At 40.6% G+C, this 22,233-nt stretch overlaps 1 protein-coding gene across 1 annotated transcript in view; it reads left to right on the top strand.

Annotated features, from left to right (window-relative positions):
- dnah9l (dynein, axonemal, heavy polypeptide 9 like) overlaps positions 1-22,233 on the top strand; it is a gene marked incomplete at both ends in the record, with an annotated part of 232,995 nt that overhangs the window by 162,843 nt on the left and 47,919 nt on the right. The window contains 8 exons of the mRNA XM_080438924.1: positions 1,498-1,835; positions 2,234-2,335; positions 4,010-4,144; positions 6,565-6,738; positions 7,111-7,243; positions 9,801-9,903; positions 11,909-12,031; positions 12,606-12,810. Coding sequence (XP_080295050.1) covers positions 1,498-1,835; positions 2,234-2,335; positions 4,010-4,144; positions 6,565-6,738; positions 7,111-7,243; positions 9,801-9,903; positions 11,909-12,031; positions 12,606-12,810 — 1,313 coding nt within the window. The remainder of the gene's footprint in view (positions 1-1,497; positions 1,836-2,233; positions 2,336-4,009; positions 4,145-6,564; positions 6,739-7,110; positions 7,244-9,800; positions 9,904-11,908; positions 12,032-12,605; positions 12,811-22,233) is intronic.

The following is a 22,233-nucleotide window of genomic DNA, read 5'->3' as shown; positions in this document are numbered from 1 at the left end:
TAGAATTAGGTGGGGAATGCGAGTTCGAAGAGGTGGGTGTAGAGTTATTATTATTATTATTATTATTATTATTATTATTATGCATCACTGGGACGACATCAGGACTGATACATCACTGGGACGACTTCAGGACTGATACATCACTGGGACGACTTCAGGACTGATACATCACTGGGACGACTTCAGGACTGATACATCACTGGGACGACTTCAGGACTGATACATCACTGGGACGACTTCAGGACTGATACATCACTGGGACGACTTCAGGACTGATACATCACTGGGACGACTTCAGGACTGATACATCACTGGGACGACACAACGATATAAAAGGCACAGAAATCTCAGAGACAGATTCACATCCAGCGGCTGATTGACTCCCAGAGACTTCAGCCACGTAGTGGTGGGCCCAAAACGGCACGAACTTGCCATACCAGATTTGGCCACTAGGGTTTTAGCACTTCACAGATTCCCCCCCGGTCCTTGGGCTTGGTCTGGAGCCATGTGGGACTCCATATTTGGACAAGACTGATGTCATCTCTTTGATGTCATATCTGATGACATGAGATGTGAGGCAGCTTGGCTTAAAAGCAAACTACACAGAGTGTGAGGTGCATTGGAGAGAACCTGTCTCCACGATAAGTTGTTTGGAAGACAAGTAAAACACGAACCTTCATATTCACCTGCAGATGCACCATAGATGTTCCTGCATGAAGTCTGACATCACTGCTTAAGTTCTTAACGGACTCCCCTGCGGCAGTGAACCAGTTCCAGAAGGTCCTGAAGGCAGTTTGATGATGGAGCCAATAATGTTGCACTGGTCCGTGCATCAGATGACAGCAGGCCCCCAAACAGACCCTCGTACCACTGTGGTTGTGGGGAACAAGGTGTATTCCTTTGGGCATGACTTTGATGTGCACGTTTTCAACACAGTGTCTTTGAGCCGCATGCTGTTGAACCCAGAAACAACTGGAAGATGTCATCACGTCCTGGAAGGTCCCTCCACGCGCCCGGGCCACACAGCTGTGTTGATAGAAGACGTCGTCTACATCTGGGGAGAGTATATACACTACACATGTACGATGTACAACGTTCTTTGTGCGTTTAGTGTCGACACCCACAGATGGTTCCAACTGGAGGTTTCTGGGACTGTTCCAGAGGCGAGGTACGGCCACTCAGCCTGTGTCTTGGGCAAGGTCATGTATATCCATGGAGGATACATCAAACTGCCTGGATTCACTAATGCCACCTACAAGTTGGACACGACCACCATGTTCTGGTCTTTAATTAACACCAGAGGCGCTCCACCACCTGTTTCATCATGGCACTCTGCCACCATCATCAGGACAAAGATGTTTGTTTTTGGGGGCGTTGAGGTTGTATTTGGGTTAGGGTGCTTTTGGTCTCCTCAGTACACTTATCAGTACAACAACAACAACAACATCAGAGTGTTTGATACAGAGACAAACTGCTGGCTGAGCACACCTCCTGCAGAGCTTCCAGAAGGACGCACAGGTCATTCAGCCTTTGCCTACCATGGAGAACTGTACGTATACGGTGGTCAAAGCGCCGCCCGTTTCTTCAATGAACTGTGGAGATTCAACGCAGAGACCTTCTCCTGGAAGCTGGATAATAAAGGCTCGTTCACGACCTCTCAGATGTGCCACTGCGTAGCAGGAGATCATGTCGTCCTCTTTACAGGATACAAAACGGACAACGACATGTACATCTACCATGACTTAAGTCCTAGTCTGAAGACCTTATGCAAGCTAGCAGTCATTCACTACGCTCTGAATCAATCAGGACTACGACGAGACATCAGGTGGGATCTGGCAACCACGATCAGGTCTTCAGCTATCAATTATTACTTTTAGCAAGTATTCTATCAATTATTACTTTTAGTAATACTAATATATATATATAATATATATATATATATATATATATATATATATATATATATATATATATAACAAAAAACGAACAAAAACAAAGGAAAAGCTGGTCCACGCCCATTGCCCCGCCTCCTTGTAGCCAGTGGCTGCAATGTTAATATATTCCATGTTACATCCATCCACAAAGTTTAATGAAAATCTGTCCAGTAGTTTTCCTGCTAAAATGTACGTGTGTGTGTGTGTGTGTGTGTGTGTGTGTGTGTGTGTGTGTGTGTGTGTGTGTGTGTGTGTGTGTGTGTGTGTGTGTGTGTGTGTGTGTGTGTGTGTGTGTGTAGGTGTTGTGTGAGGTGGAGGTGAAGAGGATGAGTCTGTTCCAGGCCAACGCTGACCTGGCCGAGGCAGCGGACAAACTGGACGTCATCAGGAAGAAGCTCAATGTGAGACACACACACACACACACACACACACACACACACTGTGGTGGATAAAATTCATATAACAGTCATTGTGGTATTGATTAATTGAATGTATTAGTAGATGCAACAATCACCACCTGTTCTTCACTGTCAAACTCTTCTCCCTGACAAAGTCTTTTAGAAACAGTCGACTCATGCAAACCTATTTCAAACAGTTCTAGAATAAAGCCCATGTAAGGAATGACCATCTGTTGTTATACCTCTGTGTACCATCCTGCCAGTATAATATATATATATATTATATAATATAATATATAATACCTGCCAGTATAAATATGTGTAAGACATTGGTGTTGAAGCTCCTCCTCCTCCTCCTCCTCCCCCTCCTCTTCCTCCCCCTCCTCCTCCTCCTTCTCTTCCTCCTCCTCCTCCTCCTCCTCCTCCTCCTCCTCCTCCTCCTCCTCCTCCTCCTCCTCTCTCTCTCTCTCTCTCTCTCTCTCTCTCTCTCTCTCTCTCTCTCTCTCTCTCTCTCTCTCTCTCTCTCTCTCTCTCTCTCTCGCTCTCTCTCTCTCTCTCTCTCTCTCTCTCTCTCTCTCTCTACTCATAGTAAAGGTCTCTCTCTCTGTCTCTCTGTAAGACAGCAGTCTGGACAGCTTGACCTCATCGTTCAGTAAGGCTCTCTCTCTCTCTCTCTCTCTACTAGTAGTAAAGGTCTCTCTCTCTGTCTCTCTGTAGGAACTAGACAGCAGTCTGGACAGCTTGACCTCCTCGTTCAGTAAGGCTCTCTCTCTCTCTCTCTCTACTAGTAGTAAAGGTCTCTCTCTCTGTCTCTCTCTCTCTCTCTCTCTACTAGTAGTAAAGGTCTCTCTCTCTGTCTCTCTGTAGGAACTAGACAGCAGTCTGGACAGCTTGACCTCATCGTTCAGTAAGGCTCTCTCTCTCTCTCTCTCTCTCTACTAGTAGTAAAGGTCTCTCTCTCTGTCTCTCTGTAGGAACTAGACAGCAGTCTGGACAGCTTGACCTCATCGTTCAGTAAGGCTCTCTCTCTCTCTCTCTCTCTCTCTCTCTCTACTAGTAGTAAAGGTCTCTCTCTCTGTCTCTCTGTAGGAACTAGACAGCAGTCTGGACAGCTTGACCTCATCGTTCAGTAAGGCTCTCTCTCTCTCTCTCTCTCTCTCTCTCTCTCTCTCTCTCTCTCTCTCTACTAGTAGTAAAGGTCTCTCTCTCTCTCTCTCTCTCTCTCTACTAGTAGTAAAGGTCTCTCTCTCTGTCTCTCTGTAGGAACTAGACAGCAGTCTGGACAGCTTGACCTCATCGTTCAGTAAGGCTCTCTCTCTCTCTCTCTCTACTCATAGTAAAGGTCTCTCTCTCTGTCTCTCTGTAGGAACTAGACAGCAGTCTGGACAGCTTGACCTCATCGTTCAGTAAGGCTCTCTCTCTCTCTCTCTCTCTCTACTAGTAGTAAAGGTCTCTCTCTCTGTCTCTCTGTAGGAACTAGACAGCAGTCTGGACAGCTTGACCTCATCGTTCAGTAAGGCTCTCTCTCTCTCTCTCTACTAGTAGTAAAGGTCTCTCTCTCTGTCTCTCTGTAGGAGCTAGACAACAGTCTGGACAGCTTGACCTCATCGTTCAGTAAGGCTCTCTCTCTCTCTCTCTCTACTAGTAGTAAAGGTCTCTCTCTCTGTCTCTCTGTAGGAACTAGACAGCAGTCTGGACAGCTTGACCTCCTCGTTCAGTAAGGCGACCTCAGAGAAGGTTCGCTGTCAGGACGAGGTCAACCACACCAACAACACCATAGAGCTGGCCAATCGGCTGGTCAAAGGCCTGGAGGTGGGCGTCGCCATCACACCATATTAAAACACATAGATAGACGATTAGAGAAGTAGGAAAACATGCATCAACGTTTGACTAATAAATGAAAGGATGTGTTGTCACATTCCTACTGACCTACTGACCTACTGACCTGCTGACCTACTGACCTACTGACCTACTGACCTACTGACCTTATAATGTAATTATATCTGCAAAGTAACTAAAGTTTTCAAATAATTGTAGTGGAGTAAAAGTACAATATTTGCTTCTGAAATGTAGTGGAGTAAAAGTAAAAGCACAGACAATTGGAAATACTCCAGTAAAGTAAAAGTACCTCCAAATTGTACTTAAGTACAGTACTTGAGTAAATATACTTAGTTACTTTACACCACTGCCACCAGATCATCCAATCAATGTCTCAGGAATTCAACAAAAACAAAAACATATCCATGAATTCAAAGTTTCATGGGGTTTTTACTCAGAGAAAATACGTCATTTTTTGGGTGAACTATTCCTTTAACTCTTTTACTGCCAGACTTATTTCTGGCTGCGTGCGTCCACTGCACGATCACACATCCACATCCACTACACGATCACACATCCACATTCACTGCACGATCACACATCCACATCCACTGCACGATCACACATCCACATCCACTGCACGATCACAGATCCACATCCACTGCCAGCCATTTTTAAATGTTTTAAACCTTTTGCAGTGTTTTCACAGAATATTTATCTCCAGTATGATGGTTGCTAATCACTGAGGGATTCACTGTGTGGTTTCACAAATGTCAACGAAGTCATCGCGACCTCGTTGACATTAATTGTCTGCCTTTGAAAATAACACGTCTGGGCCAAAAATACATAGTAAAAAAAAAAGTACACATGAGCCGAGATGCAGCCTTTTTAAATAATGAGGAGCAGCAAATCTTCAGATCACAATATCTTGGGTTCTGAACGTTTTTCAAAAAAAAAAAGATGTCTCATCAGTCAGGGCGTTATGACGATGTCTCGTCAGTCAGGACGTTATGACGATGTCTCGTCAGTCAGGACGTTATGACGATGTCTCGTCAGTCAGGACGTTATGACGATGTCTCGTCAGTCAGGACGTTATGACGATGTCTCGTCAGTCAGGACGTTATGACGATGTCTCGTCAGTCAGGACGTTATGACGATGTCTCGTCAGTCAGGGCGTTATGACGATGTCTCGTCAGTCAGGACGTTATGACGATGTCTCGTCAGTCAGGACGTTATGACGATGTCTCGTCAGTCAGGACGTTATGACGATGTCTCGTCAGTCAGGACGTTATGACGATGTCTCGTCATAAGTCATAAGTCGTTCTTGGCTGTGAGAGTTAAGAGCCATGAAATGTATGTTAAAGTAGAGTCCATTTAAACAAAAACATTTCAGTTCAGTGTGTACATTAAAACACACTTCAGTACTATTTTATACTTAGGCTATTCGAAATATGCGCGACTCTCTCTCTCTCTCTCGCAAAATCTGGCAACAAAAAAAAAAAAAGGCTAGACAGTGACAGACACGCTGCTCACGCACACACATATTACACACACACATACACACACACACACACACACACACAAGACACACAGCTCACACTCTCTCTCTCATTCAGTTTTATAATGTTTAACTTGAAACAGGACTGGACGGTAATATTGCGGGGGAGGGTCTGTTTGTTGCTGTTTGGTCATGTCCAGTGATCCTCTCCTAGCCACGGTGGCTGCTGTAATGTGCTCTCATTGGCTGAGGCGCTGATCTCCTCGCAGAGTTATCTCAGACCCTTTCATACAGTATGATGTCCAGTCGGCGACAGAGCTGAATATCTAACCTGCTAGATATTTGAAACGGTCGGGAAGCCATTGCCGAGCGCAATTATCGTGGTCGTATCCTCTCGCAGAGCCTTTCACACACAGCGACCAAAACATCGCCGATCACAGCCCGATCTGCGTCAGATCGGGGGTTTTGTCGGCGAGCCCCAAAAAAGGTCCCCGACATAATCATAAAGCATAATCGGACGAAATATCGTACAGTGTGTACGTGCCTCCAGTCAGTGTGAGTTCAGTCCTACCGAAAAGTCAAAAAGCGAAAACAAAAGTCAAAATAAAAGAGTCAGAACTTTGTGTGAACTTATTTCCAAAACAGAGACAAATTATATAGCCTACCATGAAAACATATATATATTTACCACTATGTTGGTCTTTTGTTATTATAGGTGTGTGAGCTTCTGTATAGATTGTTTCACTATAAATATAAATATAGGCGTGGCTTGAGATCTGGACTCGCCTGGTGGCGCCCATCTACTTCACTGTGTCTGTCTGTCTGTCTGTCTGTCTGTCTGTCTGTCTGTCTGTCTGTCTGTGTGTGTCTGTCTGTGTGTGTGTGTGTGTGTGTGTGTCTGTGTGTGTGTGTTCAGAGTGAGAACGTGCGGTGGGCTCACTCAGTAGCTCAGTATCATGAACAGGAGGAGACTCTGTGTGGAGATCTGCTGCTCACCGCTGCCTTCATCTCCTACGCCGGGTCCTTCTCCAAGAAATACCGCCGAGAGCTTCTGGAGAACCTGTGGATGCCCTTCCTACGCACACAGAGGGTTAGAACCTTTAAAACCTTTAGAACACTTAGAACCTTTATTAGAACCTTTATAACCTTTATTAGAACCTTTAGCACCTTTAGAACCTTGAGAACCTTTATTAGAACCTTTAGAACCTTTAATAGAAACTTTAGAACCTTTTATTAGAACCTTTAGAACGTTTTGAACCTTTATTAGAAACTTTAGAACCTTTATTAATTAGAACCTGTAGAACCTTTGTTGGAACCTTTAGAACCTCTAGAACCACTAGAACATCATTAGAACACCAACATCTGTCCACTCCCTGTCTCACACTGCTGCCTGTCTCACACTGCTGCCTGTCTCACACTGCTGCCTGTCTCACACCGCTGACTGTGTTGTGTCTCTTGTCAGGTTCCTGTCCCCATGATGGAGCAGTTAGACCCGGTCTCCATGATGACAGACGATGCCACCGTGGCTCAGTGGAACAACGAGGGTCTGCCTGGTGACAAGATGTCAACGCAGAACGCTACCATCCTCATTAACTGTTAGTGACATACCTTATACCTCATTAACTGTTAGTGACATACCTTATACCTCATTAACTGTTAGTGACATACCTTATACCTCATTAACTGTTAGTGACATACCTTATACCTCATTAACTGTTTAGTGACGTACCTTATACCTCATTAACTGTTAGTGACATACCTTATACCTCATTAACTGTTAGTGACATACCTTATACCTCATTAACTGTTAGTGACATACCTTATACCTCATTAACTGTTAGTGACATACCTTATACCTCATTAACTGTTACCTTATACCTCATTAACTGTTAGTGACATACCTTATACCTCATTAACTGTTAGTGACATACCTTATACCTCATTAACTGTTACCTTATACCTCATTAACTGTTAGTGACATACCTTATACCTCATTAACTGTTAGTGACATACCTTATACCTCATTAACTGTTACCTTATACCTCATTAACTGTTAGTGACATACCTTATACCTCATTAACTGTTAGTGACATACCTTATACCTCATTAACTGTTAGTGACATACCTTATACCTCATTAACTGTTACCTTATACCTCATTAACTGTTAGTGACATACCTTATACCTCATTAACTGTTAGTGACATACCTTATACCTCATTAACTGTTACCTTATACCTCATTAACTGTTAGTGACATACCTTATACCTCATTAACTGTTAGTGACATACCTTATACCTCATTAACTGTTAGTGACATACCTTATACCTCATTAACTGTTAGTGACGTACCTTATACCTCATTAACTGTTAGTGACCTCTGTCTAATCAAAGACTCAGAACACCTGCTCATATCAACCTGTCTAATCAAAGACTCAGAGCACCTGCTCATATTAACCTGTCTAATCAAAGACTCAGAGCACCTGCTCATATTAACCTGTCTAATCAGAGACTCAGAACACCTGCTCATATCAACCTGTCTAATCAAAGACTCAGAACACCTGTTCATATCAGCCTGTCTAATCAAAGACTCAGAACACCTGCTCATATCAAACCTGGCTAATCAAAGACTCAGAGCACCTGCTCATATTAACCTGTCTAATCAAAGACTCAGAGCACCTGCTCATATTAACCTGTCTAATCAAAGACTCAGAGCACCTGCTCATATTAACCTGTCTAATCAGAGACTCAGAACACCTGCTCATATCAACCTGTCTAATCAAAGACTCAGAACACCTGCTCATATTAACCTGTCTAATCAGAGACTCAGAACACCTGCTCATATCAACCTGTCTAATCAAAGACTCAGAACACCTGTTCATATTAACCTGTCTAATCAAAGACTCAGAACACCTGCTCATATTAACCTGTCTAATCAGAGACTCAGAACACCTGCTCATATCAACCTGTCTAATCAAAGACTCAGAACACCTGCTCATATTAACCTGTCTAATCAAAGACTCAGAGCACCTGCTCATACCTGCGCTGCTTGGTTTTATGCTGTAATCGAACATGACAGCCATGTAAACAAACACACCATGTCATTTACAACTAAACGTTGCTCTCAAGAATGTTTTTGAAAACATTTGAAGTGAGAAATAGACGATGCAATAACCGAAAAGTGATTCTATTTGATCCACTACACGTCCTTGTTTACCGTGGCGCAACAACGCAACATCGCCCCGTAGCAAATCCTGCAGTATTATAGGGAAATCCGGCGGTATATAGAATGGGGGCGAGCGTGTTTTGGGGCGAGTCTTCCGGTTACCTTATGGATAATCTCTCAAGAACAGATTCTGTACTGCGTTGGAATCTGTCGGGGAGGTTCGTCATAACGTGTGCGCATTCAGATCAGGAAGCAGGCCGCGCTTTACCCAATCAAATGTAGTGGGCGGGATTCACATGTCCGTCGATCTTTCCCCCTCGAAACAAACCCAAACTAATTTAACAAAAGCGTCCGCGGAGCAGACAAAACCACGGAAAGATATTCACATTTTAACTTGCTCTTTCATCATAGAAACAAGTGGGCTTATAACCAAAACGATCCATGTTCTCTGGGAGAAGTGGTGTTAGTGTTCCGTGTAGAAATATTGTTAGTGGGAATGAAAACATAGTGGCACCCACCGGAAGTGAAAGCTGAAGGCAGACCTAAACCCCGGTTTCCTTGCGCACTGGTGTTACGTTTTCTTCCGCCCAGAGCCAACAGACATAGAACAAACAGCAGAGGTCGCTGTTTTTCATTTTCAGTTGGCTTTGGGTTCCCAGATTGCCTTATGGAATACTTTCATTTGTTTTCCGAGGCGAACTCGTCCCTAGGGTGATTATCCACCTCCGTTCCGCGTCGGTGGATAATCACCCTGTCCGGCTTTAATTATCAATAATGACCACCTATCCATACATTATCCCTTGCTTAACTGTCAGTGACATACCTTATACGTGTGTGTGTGTGTGTGTGTGTGTGTGTGTGTGTGTGTGTGTGTGTGTGTGTGTGTGTGTGTGTGTGTGTGTGTGTGTGTGTGTGTGTGTGTGTGTGTGTGTGTGTGTGTGTGTGTGTGTGTGTGTGTGTGTGTGTGTGTGTGTGTGTGGACCACCCAGGTGAGCGCTGGCCCCTCCTCATTGACCCTCAGCTTCAGGGCATCAAGTGGATCAAGAGTCGTTACGGCAGCAACCTGAAGGTGGTCAGTCTGGGGCAGAAAGGGTGAGACTTTCACCAGTTATATGAAGATAGGTTGGAAATGAACGAGCGTCTGCCTCAGATACTCAATCATGTTAATTGTGTTGTCATGTTAATGTTTAAGAGTAAACAGTGACTTTTACAGCAGGAATGGATTCAGCACATAATCATCATCATATAGAAAAAACACATGAAGTACTTTTCCTCAAAATGCATTCTGTACCACATTATTTTCCACCTGACTAAAACCTTCATCTCACACTCATTTATATTCATTCACATTAAGAAACATGTATACATGTTTAATGTTGTTATTATTATTATTATTATATATATATATTATCTTTCACAGTTTTGTTATTATTATTAACAGTTATGTAGATGTCATATTTAATGTAGTTATTATAATTATTATGCTGTGGTCTCAGGTTATTAACATGTTATTATGAAAAAGGTAGTGCACGCACATCCGTGGCCCAGGTGCAAGACAAACAATGTATCATAAAAAAACTAATAGAGTCTGCACACTGGTGATAATAACATGTTATTAACATGTTATTAACATGATATTAACATGTTGTTAACATGTTAATAAAAAAAGGATTAGAGTCTGCACACTGGTGATAATAACGTGTTATTAACATGTTATTAACATGTTATTAACATGTTAATAAAAAAAGGATTTGAGTCTGCACACTGGTGATAATAACATGTTATTAACATGTTATTAACATGTTGTTAACATGTTAATAAAAAAAGGATTAGAGTCTGCACACTGGTGATAATAACATATTAATAACATGTTAATAAAAAAGAATGGAGTCTGCACACTGGTGATAACATGTTAATAACATGTTAATAACATGTTAACATGTTAATAAAAAAGGAATAGAGTCGGTACACTGGTCAGACCTTCATCAGGACATATATGATGAAGGTCTGAACATGCCCAAACGTTGATGAGCAATAAAAAAAACAAGCAGAACTTTTTGCAACTTCACCAGTGTGCAGACTCTATTCCTTTTTTATTAACATGTTATTAACATGATATTAACACATTGATTGCCTAGATCGAGTTAACTCGTTTTTACTAGTGATTAGAGTCCATCACTTGATTGCCAAGAACGAGTTAACTCTTTTTTTTTAACATTTTTTATTTTTTATTTGACCATAAGACCAAGGAGATATGATTTTTCGAAGATCTAGACTCCCATCCACTTCCTTGTTAACTTAAAACTTAAAAAGTCTGTATCTCGGCTCCTGAGTACTTTTTTTTTTTCAATGAAAAATCTCTGGCAATAAAATGCCAAAAATCTGAAATAATTCTGGCAGTCAATGTGTTAACATGTTATTAATATGTTATTAACATGTTATTAACACGTTATTAACATGTAACAGGTATGTAGACGTCAGAAAATGCTGTGGTCTCGTTATTAACATGTTATTAACATGATATTAACATGTTATTAACATGTTAACAGGTATGTCAAGTCAAGTCAAGTCAAGTTTATTTGTATAGCACATTTGAAAACAACATCAGCTGACCCAAAGTGCTTTCCAAACAAAGAACAGATAGACCTTAGTCTATTTACAAAGCAGAGTAAAAGGCATAAAGAGACAAAGTGCAGTAGAGACAATAACAAAAACAGAACAAAACAAATGAAAACACGGCAGGTACAAAGAAACAACAGACAGAGAACCTCAATCTACGTTAAAAGCAAGAGTAAAAAAGTGGGTCTTCAGTTTTGATTTAAAAATCTCAATGGTGGGACTTAATGTGAAACGGGAGATTATTCCAGAGTATAGGTGCAGCCACGGAGAACCTTTGGTAATGAGGTTTGTTGAGGGAACTGAAAGGAGTTTCTGGGTGGATGATCTGAGTAACCTAGTGGCAGGAGGTTTATGTAGACGTCATAGAACAGGCTGTGGTCTCGTTATTAACATGATATTAACATGATATTAACATGTTATTAACATGTTATTAACATGATATTAACATGATATTAACATGTTATTAACATGTTAACAGGTATGTAGACGTCATAGAACAGGCTGTGGTCTCAGGAGACACCGTCCTCATTGAGAACCTGGAGGAGACCTTTGACCCCGTCATAGACCCCCTGCTGGGACGACACACCATTAAGAAGGGCAGGTAATTCTCACACACACACACACACACACACACACACACACACACACACACACACACACACACACAAACACACACACACACACACACACACACACACACACACACACACACACACACACACACACACACACAGTGCAAATGCCAACATATATTTTTGGATTCTGCATTCTCTGAAGATTCCAAAAATGTATACATTTTGCAAAACTCAAAAAACTTTGAACAAAACTCTATATTTGAACTCCAGTGTGTCCTATAGAGGTGCTATTTTAACCTTTTATTCATGTCATTGTGTGTCCTAACTGCTACATAAAGGTGGGAGATAAAGAGTGCTATTTTAACCTTTTATTTATGTCATTGTGTGTCCTAACAGCTACATAAAGGTGGGAGATAAAGAGTGCTATTTTAACCTTTTATTCATGTCATTGTGTGTCCTAACAGCTACATAAAGGTGGGAGATAAAGAGTGCTATTTTAACCTTTTATTCATGTCATTATGTGTCCTAACAGCTACATAAAGGTGGGAGATAAAGAGTGCTATTTTAACCTTTTATTCATGTCATTGTGTGTCCTAACAGCTACATAAAGGTGGGAGATAAAGAGTGCTATTTTAACCCGGCCTTCAGACTCATCCTACACACTAAACTAGCCAACCCTCACTACAAGCCGGAGATCCAGGCTCAGACCACCCTGATCAACTTCACTGTGACCCGGGACGGTCTGGAGGACCAGCTACTGGCCCAGGTGGTCAACCAGGAGAGACCCGACCTGGAGCACTTCAAGGTGGGCCGCTTCCCCCCCCCTCCCTGCCCCTCTCTGGTTCCATTGACCTCCTGCCCTTCTCTGGCTCCACCACTTAGGGCCGCCATAGATGAATAGATAGAGTCACAGATGAATAGGTAGAGAGTCATAGATGAATAGGTAGAGAGTCATAGCTGAATAGGTAGAGAGTCATAGATGAATAGGTAGAGAGTCATAGCTGAATAGGTAGAGAGTCATAGATGAATAGGTAGAGAGTCATAGATGAATAGGTAGAGAGTCATAGCTGAATAGGTAGAGAGTCATAGATGAATAGGTAGAGAGTCATAGCTGAATAGGTAGAGTCATAGATGAATAGGTAGAGAGTCATAGATGAATAGGTAGAGAGTCATAGATGAATAGGTAGAGAGTCATAGATGAATAGGTAGAGAGTCATAGATGAATAGGTAGAGAGTCATAGCTGAATAGGTAGAGAGTCATAGATGAATAGGTAGAGAGTCATAGATGAATAGGTAGAGTCATAGATGAATAGGTAGAGAGTCATAGATGAATAGGTAGAGTCATAGATGAATAGGTAGAGAGTCATAGATGAATAGGTAGAGAGTCATAGCTGAATAGGTAGAGAGTCATAGATGAATAGGTAGAGAGTCATAGATGAATAGGTAGAGTCATAGATGAATAGGTAGAGAGTCATAGATGAATAGGTAGAGAGTCATAGATGAATAGGTAGAGAGTCATAGCTGAATAGGTAGAGAGTCATAGATGAATAGGTAGAGAGTCATAGATGAATAGGTAGAGAGTCATAGATGAATAGGTAGAGAGTCATAGCTGAATAGGTAGAGAGTCATAGCTGAATAGGTAGAGAGTCATAGATGAATAGGTAGAGAGTCATAGATGAATAGGTAGAGTCATAGATGAATAGGTAGAGAGTCATAGATGAATAGGTAGAGTCATAGATGAATAGGTAGAGAGTCATAGATGAATAGGTAGAGAGTCATAGCTGAATAGGTAGAGAGTCATAGATGAATAGGTAGAGAGTCATAGATGAATAGGTAGAGTCATAGATGAATAGGTAGAGAGTCATAGATGAATAGGTAGAGAGTCATAGATGAATAGGTAGAGAGTCATAGCTGAATAGGTAGAGAGTCATAGATGAATAGGTAGAGAGTCATAGATGAATAGGTAGAGAGTCATAGATGAATAGGTAGAGAGTCATAGATGAATAGGTAGAGAGTCATAGCTGAATAGGTAGAGAGTCATAGATGAATAGGTAGAGTCATAGATGAATAGGTAGAGTCATAGCTGAATAGGTAGAGAGTCATAGATGAATAGGTAGAGTCATAGCTGAATAGGTAGAGAGTCATAGATGAATAGGTAGAGAGTCATAGATGAATAGGTAGAGAGTCATAGATGAATAGGTAGAGAGTCATAGATGAATAGGTAGAGAGTCATAGATGAATAGGTAGAGAGTCATAGATGAATAGGTAGAGAGTCATAGATGAATAGGTAGAGAGTCATAGCTGAATAGGTAGAGAGTCATAGCTGAATAGGTAGAGAGTCATAGATGAATAGGTAGAGAGTCATAGCTGAATAGGTAGAGAGTCATAGATGAATAGGTAGAGTCATAGCTGAATAGGTAGAGAGTCATAGATGAATAGGTAGAGAGTCATAGATGAATAGGTAGAGAGTCATAGATGAATAGGTAGAGTCATAGCTGAATAGGTAGAGAGTCATAGATGAATAGGTAGAGAGTCATAGATGAATAGGTAGAGAGTCATAGATGAATAGGTAGAGTCATAGATGAATAGGTAGAGTCATAGCTGAATAGGTAGAGAGTCATAGCTGAATAGGTAGAGAGTCATAGATGAATAGGTAGAGTCATAGCTGAATATGTAGAGAGTCATAGATGAATAGGTAGAGTCATAGATGAATAGGTAGAGAGTCATAGATGAATAGGTAGAGAGTCATAGATGAATAGGTAGAGTCATAGATGAATAGGTAGAGTCATAGATGAATAGGTAGAGAGTCATAGCTGAATAGGTAGAGAGTCATAGCTGAATAGGTAGAGAGTCATAGATGAATAGGTAGAGAGTCATAGCTGAATATGTAGAGAGTCATAGATGAATAGGTAGAGAGTCATAGATGAATAGGTAGAGAGTCATAGCTGAATAGGTAGAGAGTCATAGATGAATAGGTAGAGAGTCATAGATGAATAGGTAGAGTCATAGCTGAATAGGTAGAGAGTCATAGCTGAATAGGTAGAGAGTCATAGATGAATAGGTAGAGTCATAGCTGAATAGGTAGAGAGTCATAGCTGAATAGGTAGAGAGTCATAGATGAATAGGTAGAGAGTCATAGATGAATAGGTAGAGAGTCATAGATGAATAGGTAGAGTCATAGCTGAATAGGTAGAGAGTCATAGCTGAATAGGTAGAGAGTCATAGATGAATAGGTAGAGTCATAGCTGAATATGTAGAGAGTCATAGATGAATAGGTAGAGAGTCATAGCTGAATAGGTAGAGAGTCATAGATGAATAGGTAGAGTCATAGATGAATAGGTAGAGTCATAGCTGAATAGGTAGAGAGTCATAGATGAATAGGTAGAGTCATAGCTGAATAGGTAGAGAGTCATAGATGAATAGGTAGAGAGTCATAGATGAATAGGTAGAGAGTCATAGATGAATAGGTAGAGAGTCATAGATGAATAGGTAGAGAGTCATAGATGAATAGGTAGAGAGTCATAGATGAATAGGTAGAGAGTCATAGATGAATAGGTAGAGAGTCATAGCTGAATAGGTAGAGAGTCATAGCTGAATAGGTAGAGAGTCATAGATGAATAGGTAGAGAGTCATAGCTGAATAGGTAGAGAGTCATAGATGAATAGGTAGAGTCATAGCTGAATAGGTAGAGAGTCATAGATGAATAGGTAGAGAGTCATAGATGAATAGGTAGAGAGTCATAGATGAATAGGTAGAGTCATAGCTGAATAGGTAGAGAGTCATAGATGAATAGGTAGAGAGTCATAGATGAATAGGTAGAGAGTCATAGATGAATAGGTAGAGTCATAGATGAATAGGTAGAGTCATAGCTGAATAGGTAGAGAGTCATAGCTGAATAGGTAGAGAGTCATAGATGAATAGGTAGAGTCATAGCTGAATATGTAGAGAGTCATAGATGAATAGGTAGAGTCATAGATGAATAGGTAGAGAGTCATAGATGAATAGGTAGAGAGTCATAGATGAATAGGTAGAGTCATAGATGAATAGGTAGAGTCATAGATGAATAGGTAGAGAGTCATAGCTGAATAGGTAGAGAGTCATAGCTGAATAGGTAGAGAGTCATAGATGAATAGGTAGAGAGTCATAGCTGAATATGTAGAGAGTCATAGATGAATAGGTAGAGAGTCATAGATGAATAGGTAGAGAGTCATAGCTGAATAGGTAGAGAGTCATAGATGAATAGGTAGAGAGTCATAGATGAATAGGTAGAGTCATAGCTGAATAGGTAGAGAGTCATAGCTGAATAGGTAGAGAGTCATAGATGAATAGGTAGAGTCATAGCTGAATAGGTAGAGAGTCATAGCTGAATAGGTAGAGAGTCATAGATGAATAGGTAGAGAGTCATAGATGAATAGGTAGAGAGTCATAGATGAATAGGTAGAGTCATAGCTGAATAGGTAGAGAGTCATAGCTGAATAGGTAGAGAGTCATAGATGAATAGGTAGAGTCATAGCTGAATATGTAGAGAGTCATAGATGAATAGGTAGAGTCATAGATGAATAGGTAGAGAGTCATAGATGAATAGGTAGAGAGTCATAGATGAATAGGTAGAGTCATAGATGAATAGGTAGAGTCATAGATGAATAGGTAGAGTCATAGCTGAATAGGTAGAGAGTCATAGCTGAATAGGTAGAGAGTCATAGATGAATAGGTAGAGAGTCATAGATGAATAGGTAGAGTCATAGCTGAATATGTAGAGAGTCATAGATGAATAGGTAGAGAGTCATAGATGAATAGGTAGAGAGTCATAGATGAATAGGTAGAGTCATAGATGAATAGGTAGAGTCATAGATGAATAGGTAGAGAGTCATAGATGAATAGGTAGAGAGTCATAGATGAATAGGTAGAGAGTCATAGATGAATAGGTAGAGAGTCATAGATGAATAGGTAGAGTCATAGATGAATAGGTAGAGTCATAGATGAATAGGTAGAGAGTCATAGATGAATAGGTAGAGAGTCATAGATGAATAGGTAGAGAGTCATAGATGAATAGGTAGAGTCATAGATGAATAGGTAGAGAGTCATAGATGAATAGGTAGAGAGTCATAGATGAATAGGTAGAGAGTCATAGATGAATATGTAGAGAGTCATAGATGAATAGGTAGAGAGTCATAGCTGAATAGGTAGAGAGTCATAGCTGAATAGGTAGAGAGTCATAGCTGAATAGGTAGAGAGTCATAGATGAATAGGTAGAGTCATAGATGAATAGGTAGAGTCATAGCTGAATAGGTAGAGAGTCATAGCTGAATAGGTAGAGAGTCATAGCTGAATAGGTAGAGAGTCATAGATGAATAGGTAGAGAGTCATAGCTGAATAGGTAGAGAGTCATAGCTGAATAGGTAGAGAGTCATAGCTGAATAGGTAGAGAGTCATAGATGAATAGGTAGAGAGTCATAGCTGAATAGGTAGAGAGTCATAGATGAATAGGTAGAGAGTCATAGATGAATAGGTAGAGAGTCATAGATGAATAGGTAGAGTCATAGATGAATAGGTAGAGTCATAGCTGAATAGGTAGAGAGTCATAGATGAATAGGTAGAGAGTCATAGATGAATAGGTAGAGAGTCATAGCTGAATAGGTAGAGAGTCATAGCTGAATAGGTAGAGAGTCATAGATGAATAGGTAGAGAGTCATAGCTGAATAGGTAGAGAGTCATAGATGAATAGGTAGAGTCATAGCTGAATAGGTAGAGAGTCATAGATGAATAGGTAGAGAGTCATAGATGAATAGGTAGAGAGTCATAGCTGAATAGGTAGAGAGTCATAGATGAATAGGTAGAGAGTCATAGATGAATAGGTAGAGAGTCATAGATGAATAGGTAGAGAGTCATAGATGAATAGGTAGAGAGTCATAGATGAATAGGTAGAGAGTCATAGCTGAATAGGTAGAGAGTCATAGCTGAATAGGTAGAGAGTCATAGATGAATAGGTAGAGAGTCATAGCTGAATAGGTAGAGAGTCATAGATGAATAGGTAGAGTCATAGCTGAATAGGTAGAGAGTCATAGATGAATAGGTAGAGAGTCATAGATGAATAGGTAGAGAGTCATAGATGAATAGGTAGAGTCATAGCTGAATAGGTAGAGAGTCATAGATGAATAGGTAGAGAGTCATAGATGAATAGGTAGAGAGTCATAGATGAATAGGTAGAGTCATAGATGAATAGGTAGAGTCATAGCTGAATAGGTAGAGAGTCATAGCTGAATAGGTAGAGAGTCATAGATGAATAGGTAGAGTCATAGCTGAATATGTAGAGAGTCATAGATGAATAGGTAGAGTCATAGATGAATAGGTAGAGAGTCATAGATGAATAGGTAGAGAGTCATAGATGAATAGGTAGAGTCATAGATGAATAGGTAGAGTCATAGATGAATAGGTAGAGAGTCATAGCTGAATAGGTAGAGAGTCATAGCTGAATAGGTAGAGAGTCATAGATGAATAGGTAGAGAGTCATAGCTGAATATGTAGAGAGTCATAGATGAATAGGTAGAGAGTCATAGATGAATAGGTAGAGAGTCATAGCTGAATAGGTAGAGAGTCATAGATGAATAGGTAGAGAGTCATAGATGAATAGGTAGAGTCATAGCTGAATAGGTAGAGAGTCATAGCTGAATAGGTAGAGAGTCATAGATGAATAGGTAGAGTCATAGCTGAATAGGTAGAGAGTCATAGCTGAATAGGTAGAGAGTCATAGATGAATAGGTAGAGAGTCATAGATGAATAGGTAGAGAGTCATAGATGAATAGGTAGAGTCATAGCTGAATAGGTAGAGAGTCATAGCTGAATAGGTAGAGAGTCATAGATGAATAGGTAGAGTCATAGCTGAATATGTAGAGAGTCATAGATGAATAGGTAGAGTCATAGATGAATAGGTAGAGAGTCATAGATGAATAGGTAGAGAGTCATAGATGAATAGGTAGAGTCATAGATGAATAGGTAGAGTCATAGATGAATAGGTAGAGTCATAGCTGAATAGGTAGAGAGTCATAGCTGAATAGGTAGAGAGTCATAGATGAATAGGTAGAGAGTCATAGATGAATAGGTAGAGTCATAGCTGAATATGTAGAGAGTCATAGATGAATAGGTAGAGAGTCATAGATGAATAGGTAGAGAGTCATAGATGAATAGGTAGAGTCATAGATGAATAGGTAGAGTCATAGATGAATAGGTAGAGAGTCATAGATGAATAGGTAGAGAGTCATAGATGAATAGGTAGAGAGTCATAGATGAATAGGTAGAGAGTCATAGATGAATAGGTAGAGAGTCATAGATGAATAGGTAGAGTCATAGATGAATAGGTAGAGTCATAGATGAATATGTAGAGAGTCATAGATGAATAGGTAGAGAGTCATAGATGAATAGGTAGAGAGTCATAGATGAATAGGTAGAGAGTCATAGATGAATAGGTAGAGTCATAGATGAATAGGTAGAGTCATAGATGAATAGGTAGAGAGTCATAGATGAATAGGTAGAGAGTCATAGATGAATAGGTAGAGAGTCATAGATGAATAGGTAGAGAGTCATAGATGAATAGGTAGAGTCATAGATGAATAGGTAGAGAGTCATAGATGAATAGGTAGAGAGTCATAGATGAATAGGTAGAGAGTCATAGATGAATATGTAGAGAGTCATAGATGAATAGGTAGAGAGTCATAGCTGAATAGGTAGAGAGTCATAGCTGAATAGGTAGAGAGTCATAGCTGAATAGGTAGAGAGTCATAGATGAATAGGTAGAGTCATAGATGAATAGGTAGAGTCATAGCTGAATAGGTAGAGAGTCATAGCTGAATAGGTAGAGAGTCATAGATGAATAGGTAGAGAGTCATAGCTGAATAGGTAGAGAGTCATAGATGAATAGGTAGAGAGTCATAGATGAATAGGTAGAGTCATAGCTGAATAGGTAGAGAGTCATAGATGAATAGGTAGAGAGTCATAGATGAATAGGTAGAGAGTCATAGCTGAATAGGTAGAGAGTCATAGCTGAATAGGTAGAGAGTCATAGCTGAATAGGTAGAGAGTCATAGATGAATAGGTAGAGAGTCATAGCTGAATAGGTAGAGTCATAGCTGAATAGGTAGAGTCATAGCTGAATAGGTAGAGTCATAGCTGAATAGGTAGAGAGTCATAGCTGAATAGGTAGAGAGTCATAGATGAAAAGGTAGAGAGTCATAGATGAATAGGTAGAGAGTCATAGCTGAATAGGTAGAGAGTCATAGATGAATAGGTAGAGAGTCATAGCTGAATAGGTAGAGAGTCATAGCTGAATAGGTAGAGAGTCATAGATGAACAGGTAGAGAGTCATAGCTGAATAGGTAGAGAGTCATAGATGAATAGGTAGAGAGTCATAGATGAATAGGTAGAGAGTCATAGATGAATAGGTAGAGAGTCATAGCTGAATAGGTAGAGAGTCATAGATGAATAGGTAGAGAGTCATAGATGAATAGGTAGAGAGTCATAGATGAACAGGTAGAGAGTCATAGCTGAATAGGTAGAGAGTCATAGATGAATAGGTAGAGTCATAGATGAACAGGTAGAGAGTCATAGCTGAATAGGTAGAGTCATAGATGAATAGGTAGAGAGTCATAGATGAACAGGTAGAGAGTCATAGCTGAACAGGTAGAGAGTCATAGATGAATAGGTAGAGTCATAGATGAACAGGTAGAGAGTCATAGATGAACAGGTAGAGTCATAGCTGAATAGGTAGAGAGTCATAGATGAATAGGTAGAGAGTCATAGATGAATAGGTAGAGAGTCATAGCTGAATAGGTAGAGAGTCATAGCTGAATAGGTAGAGAGTCATAGCTGAATAGGTAGAGTCATAGATGAATAGGTAGAGAGTCATAGATGAATAGGTAGAGAGTCATAGCTGAATAGGTAGAGAGTCATAGCTGAATAGGTAGAGAGTCATAGATGAATAGGTAGAGAGTCATAGCTGAATACGTAGAGTCTTAGATGAATAGGTAGAGTCATAGATGAATAGGTAGAGAGTCATAGATGAATAGGTAGAGAGTCATAGCTGAATAGGTAGAGTCATAGATGAATAGGTAGAGAGTCATAGATGAATAGTTAGAGAGTCATAGATGAATAGGTAGAGTCATAGCTGAATACGTAGAGTCATAGCTGAATACGTAGAGTCATAGCTGAATAGGTAGAGAGTCATAGATGAATAGGTAGAGAGTCATAGCTGAATAGGTAGAGTCATAGCTGAATAGGTAGAGTCATAGGTGAACCGGTAGAGAGTCATAGCTGAATAGGTAGAGTCATAGATGAATAGGTAGAGAGTCATAGCTGAATAGGTAGAGTCATAAATGAATAGGTAGAGAGTCATAGCTGAATAGGTAGAGTCATAGATGAATAGGTAGAGAGTCATAGGTGAATAGGTAGAGAGTCATAGATGAATAGGTAGAGAGTCATAGCTGAATAGGTAGAGAGTCATAGCTGAATAGGTAGAGTCATAGCTGAATAGGTAGAGTCATAGCTGAATAGGTAGAGTAATAGCTGAATAGGTAGAGAGTCATAGCTGAATAGGTAGAGAGTCATAGATGAATAGGTAGAGAGTCATAGCTGAATAGGTAGAGTCATAGCTGAAAAGGTATAGTCATAGCTGAACAGGTAGAGAGTCATAGCTGAATAGGTAGAGAGTCATAGCTGAATTAGGCTGGAGGAACGCAGGCTTTCCGTGGCCTAGAGGGGCGAATCCAAAGCTAGCGCTGGAATCCAACGCCGGCTCCCTATTGCTTCACCAATCTCCCCTCCTCCCCTCCCCTCCCCTCCCTTCCCCTCCCTTCCCCGGCCTGACAGCCAGTGCACAGAACACTGACGTCACCAAATTTGGAGCGACGCCCCTCTGCACTCTGATTGGTTAGGAAAATACAAGGTTCACTCCCACTCCTAGGCTACAGTTCCTGCAACGTTACCCCAGTTTCTTTTTCTTTTGAAACAAAAAAAAGGCATGGGTTCCCAAGGCGATAGCTGAATAACTAGAGAGTCATAGCTGAATAACTACAGAGTCATAGCTGAATAACTACAGAGTCATAGCTGAATAACTACAGAGTCATAGCTGAATAACTACAGAGTCATAGCTGAATAACTAGAGAGTCATAGCTGAATAACTAGAGAGTCATAGCTGAATAACTACAGAGTCATAGCTGAATAACTACAGAGTCATAGC

The sequence above is a fragment of the Gymnoscopelus braueri genome (genome assembly GCF_963280865.1).
Source record: "Gymnoscopelus braueri genome assembly, chromosome: 10".
In the NCBI taxonomy this organism is placed as follows: Eukaryota; Metazoa; Chordata; class Actinopteri; order Myctophiformes; family Myctophidae; genus Gymnoscopelus; species Gymnoscopelus braueri.
The sequence above is the reverse complement of the archived record's forward strand: the minus strand, read 5'-3'. Positions and strand labels throughout refer to the sequence as shown.